We start from the raw sequence: 20,240 nt of genomic DNA on the forward strand, positions 1-20,240 counted from the left end.
GGCTGCTGTGCCCTCTTGCTGCCTTTCCTCCGAGATGGAATAGACTTAGCTTGTGCATTGAGGATCGCTCCCTTGAGGAGCATCCACCCTTCTTGAACTCCCCTCTCCCTGGGGTCATGGTCCCTTAGGGCCAGACTGACAAGCCTCCTGAGCTTGTCAAAGTTGGCTTTTCTGAAGTCAAGCACTTCTGTGTTGCTGACTGACTTGCCAGCTTTACAGTGGATGGTGAAGGTTATCAGCTCGTGGTCACTGTCACCCAGCTTCCCACTGATCACTAGGTTGCCGATTAGGTCATCCCCAGTAGGCAGTACCAGGTCGAGCAGTGCTTTGCCTCTTGTTGGCCCATAGACTTCTTGAGTCAGGTAGAGGTCATCCACGCAGAAGAGGAAGCTTTCCTTGATGTTGTCACAGGATGAAGTGTTGTTGCAAGTGAATTCCTTTTGGTTGTGGAAATATTCCTTGAGACAGAGGCTCCAGAAAAAAAATCTTTCGGTTCTCCACATTGTAGTTTATTATTAGGGTATTTTTTCAGATAAAACTTAAGGCCTTTAGAAAGGACAGATTTTTTTCAGCTTTGGTAAATGTGTGCATGCAGAAATTAATAATATTTGAGGGCTGACTTGTTCCTTCAGTTTCATCAGGTATGAGGTTGGAATGTTGTATGGTATTGGTGGTGTTTCTCTGATGGTTGTTTAGTGGCTGGAAAAGTTGTTCCTGTGGTTCCATTTCTTCTTTTTATTTTGGATGAATGTTGTAAAACATTTTTGGTTGTCTTTTTGTATATGTTGTGTAATGTTTGGGAAGATATCTGGATTTATGTCTTTTAAGTTGTTGTAGGATGTGTTGATTTCCTTCCTGAGTTGATTTCTTTTGGAGTAGGTTATGTGAAGGACATGACTTCTGAGTTTTTCTGATGTTCTCCTGCATAGTTCTGAAGCATATTTGGAGCTGTGTGTAGAAGTCAGAGGACTGTAGGTGTTCAGTCCTCTGGGAATGATGTTGTGATGTTGTGGGAATGATGTTGTGCCAGCATAGGCTTAGAAAATTATATGTTGCTGTTGAGTTTGGCTTCTTTCTTCTTCGTATTGTGAATTTTCCATTTCAAATGGCAAAATTCAATATCTACCTGCCATCTGATAACCCCAGGTAACCTGTCTGCATTTTACCAGCTACATTCGTCTATCACCAGTTCAACATTTCCCCTTTCCTTCTGCCTACCTGTCTCACACCTATTGTCTTCCACCCCTCCAATTCTCACTGCCACACATTTGCATTTTTACAGACCTGAATTTTGCATTTTGGCTTGTATTCTACCCAGGACAGCACACAAGTCACCAGCAGACTTTATATATGCCTGAAGAAGGGTGTTTGTGCCCAAAAGCTTGCAAAGAACATTTTTTCCAACTATTTAGTTGGTCTAATAAAAGATACCACATCTACCCAAAGAACCTTGTCTGCCTATGTCCTTAGACCAACATGGCTACAACCAACAACCCTAAAGTATAGAATAAAATGGGATATTTAATATGTCCTGGTTTAGGGATCTGAATTCCTGAGGCAGGTCAATGAAAAATGAGGTTGTCCAGGAAAAGGGTGGGGTGTGAGGCAATTTTAACAAAACTTGGTGGGCAGGAGCCTTCCCCTTCTGATGATTTCATAATGATGGACTGATTTATGCTGGGATAAGAAGAGAATCAAGACTCCCTGAATTCCAAAGGCATGGCTTTTTAATTTAATTACTACATTAAAATGGAAAGCGGTTTTATCTTCGCACAGTTATTGCAATCAATTGGCCTAAATTTTCCTCTGCATTTGCTTCTTTTACTGTCTATCCAGTGACTTGAATTTTTGCCTCCTCTCACCCTCATTCTAGGTTCCGGAGATCAATCTTGGCAATGGTGCGGTGCCAGGCTCAGCAGGAGATAACTATTAACAACTCCTTGCCAATGAATGCATCTCAAAGTCCATTAAGATAATACTGCTGGAAAGCTATAGAATTTAGCTACACAGTTTGTTCTGTGCAGTAAATGGAAAGAAGTCAAATCTTGTCCATGGAATTGGTTATGAAATAATAATCCACCCTATTATACCAGCTGTTTTTCTCTGTTGTGTTTATTTTTTTTAAAAGGCTGGACTTTAGTATTGAAGCCTAAACCAATTGGCCTAATATACATTTCTGTGACAGGGGGTCATCTCGGGGCTGGGTCTCAACCTCGGCCCGCCCTCCTAAGTGGGGCAGTCTGCCCAGTCTTGCCTGCTATGACTTGCTGTCCCCCAAACTGGTGTATAAATACAGGAGGCTACCCATTGTACTGTCTTGATGTCAGAGGGCACTATACAAGACTCCGACCTTCCCTTATTGTGTCCCATTCCTTGCAGATGGCATCCTAGAATTGCTCTTTGCTGTGGCTTGTGGCTGAGCCAAACTCAGCCCCTCGCTAGGAGCCAAACTCAGTCCCTTTCTAGCCTCATGCATTCGTCCTTTCACTCTGCCCTATTGGGCCTCATTCATACTTCCCCCCTCTCACTGGTGCCTCTTCCACTCTGCCCTCTCTCACCAGGCCTTTTACATGCTGCCCCTCACTGGGCCACACACAACTTGCCCTGCTTTCTTGAGTGACTGCGTAGGCCATCAGGCTTACCTACTCTCACTCTTTGGCTGGCAGATGCGCAACCTCTTTGGCCCTCTCGCAACCCTCATCGAACAGTGACCAGCTAATTCATCTTGCCCTTGGCGGAGCTCTGACACATGCCCCTCTCCGGGTAACTCATCACTCTTGCCCCCTCATTAGGGCCAGCTATTCATGCAAACTTCTTAACTTCTAACCCAATACTCTGCCTCACCACATCTGAGGACTTACTGGGGTCTCAGCCTCTGGCCCAACTGAAGTCTCAGGTGTTCGTAGACTTACCTTGGCCCATCTGCCCCCTTCCTGGGACTTTAAGTTATGCCCTTCTACTTATGCCCTTCTACATTTACCTGTGCCCTCTCACTAGGACCTTCACTTTCACATATGCCCTTTCACTAGAGCCTTCCACATATGTCCTCTCACTCGGGCCACTCTGCATCTCTGCCTCCTTGCTGGGGCCTCCAGGATCCTTTGCCCCATGGGGCTCAGGTGTCCAGAGATGTGCCTGGCCCCTGTGTCTGTCCCTAGGTGTGGGTAACCCACCAGGTATGGGGGCTGAGGTTTTAAGGTGCTCTACCTGCCTTTCAGTGGGGAGGTAACTGGCCTGGCCTTTCTGGGGGACTGTTCTGCCACTGACAGCTCCACCAGACCACCCTTCCCTGGCAGAGTTGTTTTCAGTTTTACCCAGAACCAATGAAGGCCTACCTGCCTTGGTCTTATCCCTACTAGGCTATTTGTTGTTCCTGGACTGCTGCTGGCTGCCTCTTATTGGCTCAGCTCTCTAAATCCCTCCTTGGATGCCTCCCATCCAAAGACTGAGTTTCAGCCTCCTTCATTTCAGCCTGCTGTCTCGCTGAGCCTTTCTTCCTCTAGACAATTATGTCCCCCCCCATTGAGGGGACCATAAGTCTCCTTAGGTTCTGGCCCCACCTCCAGCCCAGCTGGGGTGTCAGATATCCCATCATGGCCCAGGCCTGCCCTTGGGCTTCATTTGCCTTTGGCCTTCTGGCCCTTGCCCTCTTGCATTGACCAGCTGGGGTGCTCTGGTCCCAGCACCACAGCCACTGACCTCCTTAGGCAGCAAGGGTCCCCTTCTGGCCCCCACCATATAGCCATCTCATACTGGGCTTGTGTAGAGCCCCAGGGATCTTAATAACATAGCTCTAGTCTCAGCTAGGCTCACCTGAGCCCCAGGCTTCACCCCTGCCTGGTTTAAATCAGGGGCTTGTCTAGCCCCTGTGTAGGCCCACAATTATAAGTCAGGCTGGGCCTTGTTCTCCTTAGGCCCAAAGTCTTCTCTCTGGGGCTTGGGACTTCACTGGGCCCTTAGGAACCTCCTACCAACCCCATAGTTCCTCCTTTATCACCAAGGTGTTCGGAGCAGCAGCTCAGCCAGGTGTTGTTGTTTTCCGGCTGCCAGCAGCAAACTTCTAGCTTAGCCCTGAGGCCTGAGCTATAATGGAGGTTGCTCACCCTTCTCCTCCAATCACATGGTCTGGCCTGCAGCCATGTGACTTTCTCATCAAGGCTGGACCACACCTGCTGGTTGCCCTGCTGTCCGCTCTCGCCCTTAAAGTGGCAGGCACCGAGAGGTGCTCTGCCACAATTCTCCTTAAGATGCTCAATAAGATCCCTCTTAGTGAATGCTCCTTGTGTTTTATTTGGTAGCTGTGTTGGTGTGAGACAAAAAGAAATGCAAAACTCTAGCACTCTTGGTTCAGAGAGGATATATTTTATTAGACCAACTAAGAAATTGCAAAAAAACCCCTTTCTTTGCAAGCTTTCAGGCACATACACCCTTCTTCAGGCTGAGGACAAATCCAAGATGTAAAAATCCTCTTAGGTAGAAAATAAACTTAATTTTCCACAGAGGAATACATCCCTGAAATATAAATACATCCCTGAAACATGGAAGATGCCATATTTTACCTGATTTTGGAAATATAACCTTCATTGCTGAACAAGAAAGAGAGATTTTTTGAGCCTCCCTGCCTTCCTGACAACTGACATCTCCAGGAGTGAGAACAGCTTTATCTGCACATCAAGGAGCAACTCACACAAAAGACTCTCACAGAGCCAGGGGAACAGTCTTATAGACTCAAAATTCCTCTGTGCAAAACAAAGTTTATTTTCTACCTAAGAGGATTTATAGATTCCATAGACATTAGGGATGGAAGGGACCTCGGAAAATCTTTGAGTCCGGCCCCCTGCCCCAGGGGCAGGAAGTCAGCAGGGGTCATAGGATCCCAGCAAGATAATGTCTCCTGACGGTGTTCAAAGTAGGTGCTTGAACCACCTCCGGCGGCAGTCTATTCCAAACCTTGGGGGCTCAGACAGTAAAGAAGTTCTTCCTTATGTCCAGCCTGAAATGGTCCTGGAGGAGTTGTGACTGTTTGACCTTGTCATCCTTTGGGGTGCTCTGGTGAACAGACATTTCCCCAGATCCTGGTGAGCACCCCTGATAAACTTATAGGTGGCCAACAGATCACCCCTGAACCTGCACTTTTCCAGTCTGAAGAGTCCCATAGCGCTCAGCCTGTTGTCGTCAGGTCTGTATTCCTGACCTCTGATCATGCGCATTGGTCTCCTCTGGGCTCTTTTTACCATCTTGGATTTGTTCTCAGCCTGAAGAATGGTGCATGTGCCTGAAAGGTTGCAAAGAAATATATATTTTTGTGGTTTCTTAGTTGGTCTAATAAGTATAATCTCTGAAACCAAGAGTTCTAGAGTTTTGCATTTGTTGTGTTTTATAACTCAGGTGGTTGGATAAGGTGAGATGGAAGGCAGGGAGAGTAAAGCAAACCTTGTTTCATTAAACAACAGTAACAGACATTTTCTGTCTTCAGAATTCCACTGGAACTTACATTTTGGCCTTTAAACTTTAAATATTTTTCCAGAATTTCTGGCCTGCTAGCATTCTGATTCTTACTTGTGTCTAAATTATGAATATGCATGTGGATAACATCTTTCAGAGTTTGTTTCTGAGTACACTGAGACAGGAACATCTAATGAGTGGTAGTAATCAGTTATCACCAACTCATGATTTTGTCACCAGTTTCATGATATTTGGTGCATTTCTCAAGAGTAAGTTTCTAACCCTTGTAGAGAAAATCCTAATGTAATCAAGACTCAAAATCCAGAAGGCAAATAAAACAGAACCCTCAATGTCTTTATAACTCCACCCCCACACGCCCCCTTCATGTCTTCTAAAACTGTCTCAGGATGTTGAGGTCTGATTCATGGTTTCTGAATGTAGAGTATTGATGATGCTAGGAACCTGTTTATTCAGGATTGAAGGGGGAGTGTTTTTGTTTGTTTTTTATCGATTCAGTTGCAGAGGGTGGTATACTTGATCTTGATGTTTCTCAGGTGTTAAGAATAAATATCTACTGTGGCTGATTATACAACATAGGAAGTGCGCCTGGAATGACTTTATACATACTCCCCTTGCATACTTTGAGTTTGTCTATACTGGCTCTGAGACACATTTCAGGCTGCCAATAAAAAGAAAGCTCCTCCCACCCGTTTCTGGTCTGTATGTGCCAAACCTAGAACTGGGGGAGTGAGGATATTGTGGGTTGCTGCCTGGTGCTGCTCTCAAGATTTCTGTCTCAAGAATGGAGTGAAGCCAGTGTAGAGATATGCTTCCTTTTTCCATTTCCTTTGCGTGTCTTAAAATGCCACAGCCCCTTTTGGAATGCTAAAAGTTGCACTTTTAACCTGAATTCAAAAAGTAGTGTGTGTAAATTGCTCTGAAATCCTCAAATCTAAAAATCAGATGTTCTGTTGCTTAAAGGAACAATGAAGAATATATATTTAAAACTCAAATGGAATTTCACTTCACAAGACTTTTGGGTGCTATCACTTGAGAATCAGTAGATGGCACCAATAATTAGTTGATCTCCTTGATTGTAAAGAAGTGTTATTAATATTGAAGTTGTATTCACATTCATTTGCTGATAGAAAGGTTTTCAGTATGCAGGCTTTGTTAAAATATTTATGCTTTTTCTTTTTTGCTAAATCTGTAAACATAGGATTTAAAAATAATTTCTAAATCCTACTGCAGTCTTGCTATTAATTTTGCACTTTTAACCTTTAAGCAAGGGTAATTCCTGTACCATGTGTGTACCTGCTGTACCTGATGTTCCCCTTGTGAATATGTTGGTTAGTGCTATCTTATGTTGAATTTTCTATTAAACATTGCCTTATAGGATCTCGGAGTGCTTTGCAGAAATTAACTGAAATCGTACAATTCTTAGAAGGAAAACAATATCTCACTGTATATTAAATCTATGTTGAGTATATTTGAATGTTAAAATAGTCTTGATTATATGATAGATATAATTTTAACAAGAATGTGTTCCTTTGACATAATGTAAAACAAGCTGGTTCAACTTGATCCCTTGCAGGATACATCTGAAGGTTAAGTAACCACAGATCTCAGTTAATCTGCTGTAATCTGCTATTACTAAATGGAGCTCTGCATTCACAGTCATAGCATACAGCACATGAATGTCTGGAAATAAAAGTTTTTAGGTTTTATTCAAATCCATTTTGGTGGGAGAAAGTCATGTATCTGTTGACCTTTCTATACCTCATGATTAGTTTTTTTGAAGAAGTGTACAGTTTTTGTCCTTCACAATGCACTTGCATTTACCATGGCAGAAGTGATGGCACTGGAACAAGGTATGCTTTTTTATTACCATTCTGTATTGTAATTTGAGAAAAGATGGCTAGTAAGTGTTAGACTAACACCCTTTGCAAATGATCATTGCAAATTGTGTAGCATGTGTTTGTTAGCATGTATGCATTTTAGCAATACAAAGACATTTTTTAACATCACTGTTACACAGTAAACAGTGTGCCTGAATGTTAATAATAGATAACATTGGTGTCTTGTCTCATTGGTTTTACATTTAGCAGCTGGTTATATTTAAATCTTCAATTTTTTCACAAAGAGACTCCTTATTACACTCTAATTTGCTCCAATTAATACTGTTACTTCCTTGAACACTTTATTTGTAAAACCAGTTGTCCATGGCAAGGGAATCCTATTTTAAATAAATGCAATAATTTCCTTTAATCTGGAATAAGCCTCAAACCTCATTGTTTGCTAACAGAAAAAGTCATGATGTTGGGTGATAAATGAACAGTTTAGTCTCCCAGAAACACTTCATCCCAGATGCTCTGCACACTGTGCTATTGCTCATTTTGGGAGTTATAATTTCAGCTGGTTTTATACTTGCAGCATATCTGGGACAATGTTCTGGTGAGAAGAAAGGAAAATGGATGTAGAATATTCCTCTTTAAATCAAAATCTATATGGAAAATATTGAGAGAAAATGAAAGGCAAGATGATTGGCCAAAACTTTCAAACCTGAGACAGAAGACTCTTAAAGCTTCCGTACGTAGGCACCTAAAATGATAATGTCTTGGTTCTCAGAGGTCTTAGAAAACTCAGCTCTACCAAGTCAGTGTGGGTGGAAAATGGCTCAGGATCCCTGAAAATTAGGTCACTTCTACATAGGTGCCTAGCTGTGGATTTGGAAGCCTAATTTTAATCACTCAGTTAAATGATTTTGACATTTTTTTGTAATCTTCAACCTGCTTCAACAAGTAAAACTTCACCAATATTTACACAATATTTTGAATCTGAGTCTGGAGTTCATGTGGCATCACCATTGATATTTTATGTTCATTTATACTTCAGAAAGAAAGTCCAAGTCTTATCTCTGTAACCCTTTCACATAGAGGATGTTATTATAACTGATCTTCTTGTGGAAGCTCTAGTGGTGAGAAAAGTATTAACATTTACTTTTATATTTGAAATGCAAGTTTCTGATAATGCAATACAGATCTCTTTTTGTTTGGTGCTAGGTCTGTGCTTTGTAATGACCCGGATATGTTTGAGATCCCTGTGAATGTTCCTGTGGATACTGTAAAGCTTCGAGTAGAAAAAACTGTGGTACGAAGGATCCCAACAGAAGCCTTTTATTATCTGGTGGACCTCAAATACCTGTGGGTAACCTATAACTGTGTAGCTAATATTGATGTCAGCAGTTTTTATAATTTGAAACAGCTGCATGAGTTACGTCTGGACGGTAATTTGCTGTCGAGTTTTCCTTGGGAATCTCTGGCTGAGATGCCCAACTTGCGGATCCTTGACTTACATAACAACAAACTTACAAGCATTCCAGCTGAGGCTGGTAGGTACCTGAAAAACCTCACCTACTTGGACATATCCAGCAACAAGCTAACCACTTTGCCATCAGACCTAATGGATGTCTGGCCCCCTTTCTCAGAAACAGCACCATCCAAGAACATAGAGAGTTTTGCAACACAGAGAATCATTATAGGTAAGCTCATGAGCATGTTGTGGTCTGTAACCTGCAGGACACTCGGCTAGAAGTCAGGAGATCTCAATTCTAATCCTGCTGGCCTGCTTTGTGGTCTTGGGCAAACCATTTATTCTATCAATCAGCTATAGTGTCAGTTTATCCTCTACAAAATGTATTTATCTCTAGATAAAAAAGCTAGATAAATATTGGTACACTCTACAATGTAAATAATCTTCAACAGTATAACAAACTTTTGTAGTATCATTAAGGCCTTTCATAAATATTTATAATGAGATTTCCCTTATCATTGTACTTGGTGTAGCTTTATGCATCATACCACTTCAGGTGATTTCACTCTCTCCTGAAGTAGTGGCAGCTTTGAGTATTTCAGTGGAATACCTCCATGGAAATAGTGTGATATGTAGTATCAGGGCCTCAGTAGAGGGTACTTTTCCCTCTTTTATGAGTGTCCCTGCATGGTGACCAGGGGCTGGGAGAAGTTGTCTTCCAGATGGCACACTGAGCCAGTGTCCTGAACTTTGAGTGTCTGATTCTTCTTTCATGCTGCTCTTACACTGGTGTAACTTCCATCAGCTCGATTTCTTAAGTTCTCAAGATACTTTTCATAACAATAAGGCTAATGGGGCCAACTTCTATTTTGCATAATTATATTCTGCTGATCTATAATGTCCAGTAGCAGAGTTTCCTGAACATTTACATAATCTAGAGCCCATCTTAGAGTGAGGGTCCTGTGGCCTTTCTGGATGCTGTAGGAGCTGCAACCTTAATATGCAACCTTAACTTTCTCTTACTTTTCATTGCACCTAACTCCTCCACCTGTTCCAGGTCTTGTGGTACCTCTCTTCCCACTAGCAACTGTAGAATACCCCTGCAGCAACAATGCCAATTGTTTTCTTTCCTGATATTATCTTTCTATGTATTTATATACCTTTAGTGGTCTTTTTAATGCAGCTGGAATTAAGGTAGAAATTTTATCATGAGAACAGCTCTCCACAAATAACCACCAAGAGTGCTGTGCATCATTATACATCACAGTTTAGGAATCTTCGCTTTATACTTGTAATTGAAAAGAGTCTTTTAAATTTCCTATCTTAAAATAATTCTGTAATGTTGTATTTAGCTACTGTGTTCCACGACTGCTCTGATCCTACAGACTCATATTCAGGTTAATAATTCACAACTGAATTACAACCCATATAAGCAACATGAGCAAAAACACATATACAAATGAATAGACTCAATAAATTACTTGCATAAATAAGAATATGTTGGACTGAGGCCATCGATATTAGAGAGCCCTAGATATTTTGCATATTTATAGCACTTATTACTCTGATACAATGATTACTCAGGGTAAAAAGTGGTATAATATGCAAAATATTGTTTTACAAATGGAAAAAAATAATATAAACTGGTTGATCCATATTAGAAATGTAAATCATCTACTTGTACTATGCTGATTGCTGCCAGCAAATATATACTAATTTTAATATAATAATATAAAATAAAATAAATACTAATTTTATATATTTTTAGTATTAACATTTGAAGACCAGAATATTCTACCACCGTTTGTAGTAATGCATTAGTATTTTGTAGCATCATAGAATCAAAGAATATTAGGGTTGGATGGGGCCTCAGGAGCTCATCTAGTCCAACCGCCTGCTCAAAGCAGGACCATCCCAAACTAAGATCATCCCAGCCAAGGCTTTGTCTAGCCGGGTCTTGAAAACCTCTAAGGATGGAGAGCCTACAGCCTCTCTGGGTAACCTGCTCCAGTGTTTTACTAATTTTCTAGTGAGAAAGTTTTTCATAATATCTAACCTAAACTTCCCTCACTGCAACTTGACACCATTGCTCCTTGTTCTGTCATCTGCCACCACTGAGAACAGTTTAGCTCCATCCTATTTGTAGCCACACATCAGGTAGTTGAAGGCTGGTATTAACTGCCCCCTCTTTCCCAGTCTTCACTTTGGCAACCTGAATAAGCTCAGTTCCCTCAGCCTCTCCTCCTAAGTCATGTACCCCATCCGCTTCCCCATTTTAGTTGCCTCCCGCTGGACTCTCTTCAGTTTGTCCACATCCTTTCTGTAGTGGGGGGGAGGGGGGGCCCAAAACTGGACACAGTACTCCAGAAGTGGCCTTACCGGTGCCAAATAGAGGGGCAGAATCACTTACTTCATTCTGCTGGCAAAATTCCTACCAATGCAGCCCAGTATGCCTTTAGCCTTCTTTGCAACAAGAATATACTATTGGCTCATATTTAGTGTATTGTCCACTGTAATCCCGAAGTCCTTTTCTGCAGAGCTGCTAAGTAACCAGTCAGTCCCCAGCCTGTACTGGTGCATGGGATTGTTTTATCCTAAGTGCAGGACTTTACTCTTGTCCTTACTGAACCTCATGAGATTCCTTTTGGTTAAATCCTCCAATGTGTCTAGGTCTCTCTGAATCCTAGCCCTATGCTCCAGTGGATCTACTACTCTCTTCAACTTCATGTCACCTGCAAACTTGCTGAGGGTGCACTCCATCCCATCTTCCAGGTCATTTATGAAGATACTGAACAAAACTGGCCCCAGGACTGACCCCTGGGACACTCCACTTGATACTGGCTGCCAACTAGACTTCGAGCCATTGACTACTATCTTCTAAACCCAATGATACAGCAAGTTTTCTATCCACCTTACAGTCCATTCATCCAACCCAGACTTTCTTAGCTTGCTTGCAAGACTGTTGTGGCGAGACCATATCAAAAGCCTTGTAAAGTCAAGCTATACCACATGCACTGGCCTCTCTGCCTCCTCAGAACCAGTCATCTTGCCATAGAAGGCAATTAGGTTGGTCAGGCATGACTTGTCCTTGGTGAATGCATGCTGACTGTTTCCAATCACATTCTCATTTGGGTGCTTAGAAAATAATTACTTGAGGAGGACCTGCTTCATGATTTTTCTAGGGACTGAGGTGAGACTGACTGGTCTATAATTCCCTGGATGTTTCTTCTTCCCTTTCTTAAAGATGGGTACTATATTTGCTGCTTTCCAATTGTCTGGGACCTCTCCCAATTACCAAGCATTTTCAAAGATCATGGCCAGAAGCTCTGCAAACACACTGGCCAACTCTCTTAGCACTCAGGCATTGAGTACTTCAGCTGTTTCTCCATCCTCTGTCACTAGGTTGTCTCTCCCATTTAGTAAAGGACCCACACTTTCTCTGATCCTCCTCTTGTTGTGACATACTTGTAGAAACCCTTTTTGTTACCCTTCACATCTCTTGCTAGCTGCAACTCCAGATGTGCTTTGGCTTTCCTGACTTCATCCCTGCATGCACGAGCCCCCGAGCAATACTTTTATTTGTTCCTTAGTTGTTTGTCCAATTTCCCACTTCTTATGAGCTTCCTTTTTGTGTTTTAGCTTACTGAAGAGTTCCCAGGTAAGCCAAGCTGGTCATCTGCCATACTTGCTAGTGTTCCTGCGCTGTGGGATGGTTTGTTCCTGCGCCCTCAGTAAGGTTTCTTTAAAGTACAGCCAGCTCTCCTGGATTCCTCTCCCCCCATCAGACTTGCTTTCCAGGGGATCCTGACCATGAGTTCCTTTAGTGAGTTCAAGTCTGCTTTTCTGAAGTCCAGGGCCTGTACTGTGTTGCTCTCCTTTCTTTCCTTGGGATCCTGAACTCAATCATCTCATGGTCGCTGCTGTCCAAGTTACCATCCACTACTACATTTCCCACCAATTCTTCTCTGTTTGTGAGGGAAGCACAGTCCCTAGTTGGCCTCTCCAACACTTGCACCAGGAAGTTGACCCTGACACTCTCCAAAAATGTCCTGGATTGTCTTTGCACAGCTGCGTTGCTGTCCTGGCAGATGTCAGGGTGATTGAAGTCCCCCTGAGAACCAGGGCCTGTTATTGGAAAAATTCTGCCAGCTATTTGAAGAAGGCCTCATCTACACTGCCTCCTGCTGTGGTGGTCTATACCAGACATCCACCATAACATCACCCTTGTTGCTCTCCTCTGACCTTAACCCACAGAGTATCAACAGGCCTGTCTCCAGTTTCATACTGGAGCTTTGAGTAAGCATAAAGCTCTTTTATATAAAGCATGACTCCTTTTCTTCTTCTCCCCTGCCTGTCTTTCCTGAACAGTTTATACCCACCTTGTGGGAACAGGTTACCTAGGACGTTAGCGGAATCCCTGTCAAACCTACAGGTTGTGAAGAAGCCAAAAAAATATTGTGCTCCAGTCATGCAAGCTAGCTCACCAAGTCTCTGTTATTCCAATTATGTCATAGTTCCATGACTGTGTGATGACTTCCAAAGAAGAGAAGGTTGCAGATAATAAAGATTTGTATGCAAGAGTGAAAGCACCCGGAAAGTAAATACATGATTTCTTTGTAGAATATACAGTCACTAATGTAACTTCACTTAATTTAACTGCAAATGATTGACTTAGTTTCTGTTCACTGCCATTTATTCATTTATCTTGAGTGTATCACAATGTTGACAAGTTAGGATTGTTATGCAATAAATCATAAATCTGAACAAGAAAATATCCTCTTCCTTTGAAGGTTAAAAAGTATTGCTGGGCTGTTATAGTTCCGTGAGAGGATCATACTCCCCTCCCTATTTAAGTTCAGTAGTAGCATTTATTACTTCTTCCACCATGATACCTAGGTGCAGTCTTTCAGACCTATTGCTTCAGCATTCCTCTCATATCCATGATATTGGGTAATTACTACTTGGTAGGCATGAGGATGACAAGGTGTGTAAAGCACCACCCCAGTGAATTTCTTTTGCTTACTGAGGTGTTGGGGACTGGGATAGGGAACTAAAGAGAAACTGCTCAATGTGGCCTTTTCCCATACCCAAGAGTGAAGAATAGACTTGTAGAAATTCAGGGTGGAAGGGATTTCTAGTCCATTCTGACAGTTTTGAGGCAGGATCAAGTATATGTAGACCACCCTGACCAATATTTGTTTTGCTTCTTCACAACTTGTAGGTTTGACAGTGATTCCACTAATGTCCTAGGTAACTTGTTCCAGTGCAGGCACCCTTTCTGCCACCTGAAACTGAACTGAGTGCTATGGGAGCAAAGAAGAGAAACTTGGACTGACTTGTCTTGTACATATGAACCTCACTCCAGACAGTCCATTAGCAGCCATGCTTAAAGGAGAAGGGGAAGTGGCTGGATTTCAAAGAGCTATCTTTCCCTATTTGCAGTATGTTTAATGTGAAAGGGAGAGTGCAAGGTCTTGGGTTTTATCAAAACCAATGCTTCCAAGCATTTCAATGATTCCAATTGCACACTTACACAATGGGGAACTCCCTACTTGAGAGCACGGAGGCAGAAAGAGATCTTGGAGTCATTATTGACTCCAAGATGAACATGGGCCGACAATGCGAGGTCATGGTTGGCAGGGCTAACCGGACCTTATCATGCATCCACAGGTGCATCTCGAGTAGAGCCAAGGAGGTGATCCTCCCCCTCTACGCGACGCTGGTCAGGCCACAGCTGGAGTATTGTGTCCAGTTCTGTGCGCCCCATTTCAAGAGGGATGTGGACAACATGGAGAGGGTCCAGAGGAGGGCCACCCGCATGATCCGGGGACAACAGGGCAGACCCTACAGTGAGAGACTGCGGGACCTGAACCTATTCAGCCTCCACAAGAGAAGGCTGAGGGGGGACCTGGTGACCGTCTATAAACTCACTAGGGGGGACCAGAAGGGTTTGGGGGAGACGCTGTTTCCCCTAGCGCCCGCTGGCATAACAAGGAGTAATGGGCACAAGTTGATGGAGAGGAGGTATAGATTGGACATCCGCAAAAACTACTTCACAGTTAGGGCGGCTAGGAGCTGGAACCAACTTCCAAGGGAAGTGGTGCTGGCCCCTACCCTGGGGGTCTTTAAGAAGAGGCTGGATGCCTACCTGGCTGGACTCATTTGAGTCCCGTTTTTTGTTTTGGGGTTTTGTTGTTCTCCCGCCCTGGCAGGGGGTCGGGCTAGAAGATCTACTAGGTCCCTTCCGACCCTAAATCTATGAAACTATGAAACTATAAGTGACCTGGAGCTATCAAAGCTGTGCTCAAGGTCATCTTAAGTTACGATAGGATCTTGCTACTGCTAACATCACCTTTGATTCCCTTTCCCTTCTAAGTTACTCACTTTATTTCTCAGTCCATTTGGATTGTAAACTTTTCATGTCATGGACATCTTATTCTCAAGGTACAGGCATATTACACCACACAATTACTGTTGAGTAATTTACCCCAGATTTCACACCAAGGTAAGGTGTGAAGGTTTCTCTATAGTAGGGAATTCACACATAGCCATTAGTCCCAAGCTGGCTATCTGTGGTACGTTCTATTACAGTGTCCAAGTGGTAAGAGGTGGGAAAACTTATTTGTATTAAACAAATGGTTACCCTGGGATTAGTTGACTAGGGGAACAGACACATGACTAGTACATTGATTTAAGTTCATTATATATCTTCATTAATGATTTGGATGATGTGACTGAATACACACTTAGCAAATTTGTGAATGAGTTACAGTTGGGTGAAGTTACAGACACTCTGGAATGTGAAGCTAGGATCCAAAATGACTTCGGGAAACTAGGATTTCAGGAGGGAGGAACAATAAGAAATCCTGCTATTTAGGGAAGTTCAGCAAGGACAAGTGCAAAGTCGTGTACTGTGAACAGAATAATTGTATGCACAAATACAGGTCATTAATAGATTCATAGATTGTAAGGCCAGAAGGGACCTTGGAAGATCATTGGGTCTAGCTGCCTGCACCAAGCAGGAAAGATAACTATGGGTCAGGTGACCCCAGTGAGTTGACTTTCTAGTCTCGTCTTGAAGATTTCCAGGGTATGTGATTGCACCACCTCTGTAGGGAGCTTATTCCAGAGTCTGGACACCCTGACTGTGAAGAAGTTTTTCCTAATATTGAGCCTGAATCAATCTTCCAGGGGTTTTTGGCCATTACGCCTGATTTTCCCCTCGGGTGCCCTGGTGAACAGTTGTTCACCGAGCCCTTTATGTACTCCCCTAGTGTAGCGGTAAGCTGCTACCAGGCCCCCCCTCAGCCTTTTTTCCCTCAGGGTGAAGAGTCCTAGATCCCTCAGCCTTTCCTCAAATGGCTTGCCTTTTAAGTCCCTGATCACATGGGTGCCTCTTCTTTGGACTCTCTCAAATAAATGTATGGGGAATGATACATTTGAAATGTATGGGGAATGATTGGTTAGGCTGCAGTACTGCAGAGAAGGACCAAACCCATCTTTTTAAGTGGTATTAGTCATCTCCGGTCGTAGTGAGCTCAACAGGTTATTAAGAATAGTTTAAATGCCTTCTTGTTAATTAGCATACATCTTCAAGTTTACATCTCTTATGCTGGTAAACAATTTTGCAATGACTGCTAGGGGTCACATCATTGTAAAACAGTGAAAGAAATAGTCCTGATACAAAAAAAATGCAACTGAAACAACACATTCCCAAGAGATTCTTAGCTCTGTGCTATTACAGCTCATTTCATGAAGTTCTTTCTTTTTGTGTGTCTAATACACAAGTGTCAAAGATATGGCTCATGCAGCATGTGGCACATGGGGCCAGTCACAGGCAGCACTGTGGCCTGGGTCATAGGGCTTCATGGGCCAAATCCAGCCTGCAGGCTGTATCTTTGACACCCCTGATCTAACACCATTGACCATTTTATATGGGAAGATAATATCTCAGAATTCAAGTAAAACGATGGGACATTCCATCAGGAGAACCACTGTTTCTTCTCTCAGTCTGGAATACTTGCCTTTCTGAATGCTGTAGGAGCTGATAATTCAGTAGAAAGCATCCAGTAGACAAACCTAAATTGGTTTAATTGACAGTCTTGCCATGACTCTTGGTAGGTGTCCTCCAGAACATGCAAAGGGGCTGGGAACATTAAGCAGATAATATAAAATTAATTATCTGTACAGAAAAATATAGCACTGACCTGATTTGCAAGTAGGATGTTGGGTGTGTATGTGGTCCCCACCCCCACCCCCTACTGAGTGGCATTAATATGTCACACACTTCATTGACCTAGTAAGAAGTATTATCCTAGTCACAGACAGATTTGTAAGGAATGAATTTGTGTTAAGAAGCTCATGTATATGTGGAGCCTTAACAGTAGGAGCACCTGACTCTTAAGCTGTTAATCCTGCAACCTTAACTTTCTCTTAACATAGTTTTCATTAGAACAGTTTTTGTGTGTGTGTGCAGCTATAGATTAATTTTGTTCACTCAGTTATGGTAATGAATAATCAAAGGGCCTGACCCTGTCATTTGTTACTGACATGAAGAGCTCTATTGAGTTCTTTCGATGAACTGCTCCCATGAATAAGACTTTGCAGAATTCACACATTTCTATTTCTATTCCATAAATAAGGTTCTGTTTAATGTAGTTAAATACTTACAGAGTTAAAACTGTCCAGAGTCAACAATACAAAAGTATTTCAAAAGATGAGAAATTTAGTTGTTATTTTTTTAAAAGTTGGTAAGTAAATCAGTTATACCCTCATAATATTCACCTGAATGCTATTCCCAATATGTTTTCACTGAATATATATGGGCACAGTACTTGGAACCACCAACATTAATTTTTCACAATGAATGGGCTTTGGGACACTGGTATGCTGTCAGTCTGAAGGGGAAGGCAGTTAAGTTTTTAATGTTATGTATGATGGAAATATACACATGCCAAAAATAGTGTGAGGTAGGCTAAAACACTGATCATCTCTATCTCAAGGACACAGCTGAAAAGGGCACCTGCTTTAGCAAAAACTTGTTGATATTACCATTCTGTTTAACTTGCAAGAAAGTCTTAAATATCTCATACAGCCTGATAACTCTGGTGAGCTGCATGCATATGCAAAAATATTGGTGACTTCTTTGAATACCGTAGTTGAACCAGCTTTCTTGGATTCACATAGTGCTGTTCTTGTGGGCAATAATTAGTGAATAGATTTCAAAATGATTAGTGTGCCTGGAAGGAGTAAAATTGGATTGTGATCTCATAAACTCATAGTCAGGGAATCTCCTCAGGTCAAGTGTTTTAAAGCATGGGATTAATAAGATGTTACCGTTCTTTTAACCAATCACCTCATGCTTAAAATTACTTGTTTTGTCAGGTGATAAAAGAAAGTAATGTTAATTATTTGGGTATTTCTACATCACAAGTGTTTTTTCCCCATCAGTATGAAGAGATTAGAAACAAATTAAATACTAAAAATGGGAAAATTGAGTGTTATTACAATAGAATAATTTTCAACCTTTAATTATTCCTGAAGCAAAAGTATTGTTTTGCATCATGAGGTATGACCAACATTTATTTCAGCCTTTTTTTTCTTTCTCTTTCCAGCTGGATTTAATTATTATAATTTCTTTGGTAAACAAATCAACATATCCAGTATATGCAGACCCTTCCTGCAAAGTTTCAGCTTTATTTATGTCTATGCATTTCTAACTTACTGATTATCAGAGTATTGATGTCCAGGTTCATATCTCAGCTTGGAATAGATTTATCTACTGTTGTTATTTGAAAGGAATGAGCTGTTGATGATGCAATGTATGCAAACACCTAAAGTAAAATCAGAAAATATTTAAAAGCATGACTACAATATTGCATTGGTCATACCCCCTGGCTGGTATAAATTCATTAGAATGGTGCTGGTTTATACCAGCTGAGGATCTGGTCTTGTGCTAGAATACAGTGTTCATTGTGATTCAGCTAAAAACAGATTTACCAAGTAAAATAAGTCCGCTCAGTCATTAGAATAAAATGCAAATACTGTATTGTCAAATGGAGAGGGTCAGGGCTCTTTATATTTATGACTTTTCTCCTTTCTCCGAAATTGTTTTTAAATCATTGAAGTAAAATCCTGGATCTGAAAATCCCAGAACACTGGGAAAATTTAGGTCCAAATCTAAACTTCATTGATTTAAAATCCCAACCCTTTCCGACGACGGTTCAAGCACTGAAAAAAGTGCGTGGCAGGAAAAGAACAAACTAGAAAACTGCATACTGTGGAAACTGCAAAAGATCTGGATCCTACAAACCTCGGGGATTGCCTTCTCTTTTTATTTGGGCAGGTTGAATTGGAGTGTTGTTTGAGGAGTCAGTTATATCCCTTGCCTATCATATTTAATATTTTATCTGCTTTTATAAGTTATTTACCTTTCGTAAATTGCCCTGAGCCTTTTTTCAGGAAGGAAGCCATGTCAAACTAAGGGTGAAATTACAAGTTACACTTTGATCATACAAAATTTGTGGAATGTTAAGCAGTGTTAAATTTAGAAAGTGCTGTGAGTAGTCACACATTAAGGGTTAATACCTCTTCTTGCCTGCACAGCTCTGACTTGCCAGAAGGGGACTGGCAAGCACGGGCATAGCTAAGAACTGGGACACCTGGGCTCCATCCTAGCTCTGGGTGCGGAAGAGTGGCTGGGAGTGGTACATCCCAAGAGACTGAAAACTGCTCATTTTATCTCTGTGGAGAAGATTGAAGTTACCTTAACACAGGGGTAGGCAATTATTTTGGGCAGAGGGCCGCTTACTGAGTTTCGGCAAGCCATCAAGGGCCACATGACACGCAGCCCAGGGCAGGTTAATATTAATTTTCTAAATTTTTTAGGGGCCCTGTGGGCCAGATAGAATGGCCTGGTGGGCTGCATCCAGCCCCCGGGCTGCATTTTGCCCACCCCTGATTAAACACAGGCATGGTCAGAGTTAACTTTTGCCTGAAGTGGCACACCGTTGAGATACAAAAAGGGAACTTAGTAGAAGTTAACAAGCCTTAAAGTTTGAATGCTCATATTTTATTTGCCCCTAGCATAGTCTAAGTGTAATGTGTAACTTCAGACTTAAATCAAATAAACAGGGATCTGGGTTTTCCATTTGATGTGAAAGAAAGAAGATTTCCTAATTTGAGAAAACCAAGCATTTTCCCCATTAAAGGTGAAAAATGTAGGAAACCATGGAATTCCTCTTGCAGGCTGGCAGCTTTCCAGTCTGCAAGGAGTTACTTGGGGCTAGGGGGACCAGGGGGCAGGTGAATGAAGGCAGGGAGTACCATGTGCATGTGCGTGTATGCATGCACATGGCCAGTAATATAACAAGGCAGGGTGGAGGGAACAGCCCTGGCAGCTGGATGCAGGTAAATCTATCGGGGGCAGGGGTTGGGGGCCAGGGCTTGGGGACTGTCCAGGGGGCAGGGGCTGTGGGGGGGTG

At 42.2% G+C, this 20,240-nt stretch overlaps 2 protein-coding genes across 2 annotated transcripts in view; both read left to right on the forward strand.

The window, feature by feature from the left end:
- The window catches only part of RRH (retinal pigment epithelium-derived rhodopsin homolog), a 25,818-nt gene extending 23,661 nt beyond the window's left edge, over positions 1-2,157 (forward strand). The window contains exon 7 of the mRNA XM_019521857.1: positions 1,874-2,157. Coding sequence (XP_019377402.1) covers positions 1,874-1,976 — 103 coding nt within the window. The 3' untranslated portion in view covers positions 1,977-2,157. The remainder of the gene's footprint in view (positions 1-1,873) is intronic.
- Positions 2,158-5,317: 3,160 nt separating this feature from the next.
- LRIT3 (leucine rich repeat, Ig-like and transmembrane domains 3) overlaps positions 5,318-20,240 on the forward strand; it is a 21,863-nt gene continuing 6,940 nt past the window's right edge. Inside the window, exons 1-2 of the mRNA XM_019521970.1 lie at positions 5,318-7,316; positions 8,508-8,986. Coding sequence (XP_019377515.1) covers positions 7,201-7,316; positions 8,508-8,986 — 595 coding nt within the window. The 5' untranslated portion in view covers positions 5,318-7,200. The remainder of the gene's footprint in view (positions 7,317-8,507; positions 8,987-20,240) is intronic.

Source organism: Gavialis gangeticus, unplaced genomic scaffold, assembly GCF_001723915.1.
Source record: "Gavialis gangeticus isolate Ggan-Ray unplaced genomic scaffold, GavGan_comp1, whole genome shotgun sequence".
NCBI lineage: Eukaryota > Metazoa > Chordata > Crocodylia > Gavialidae > Gavialis > Gavialis gangeticus.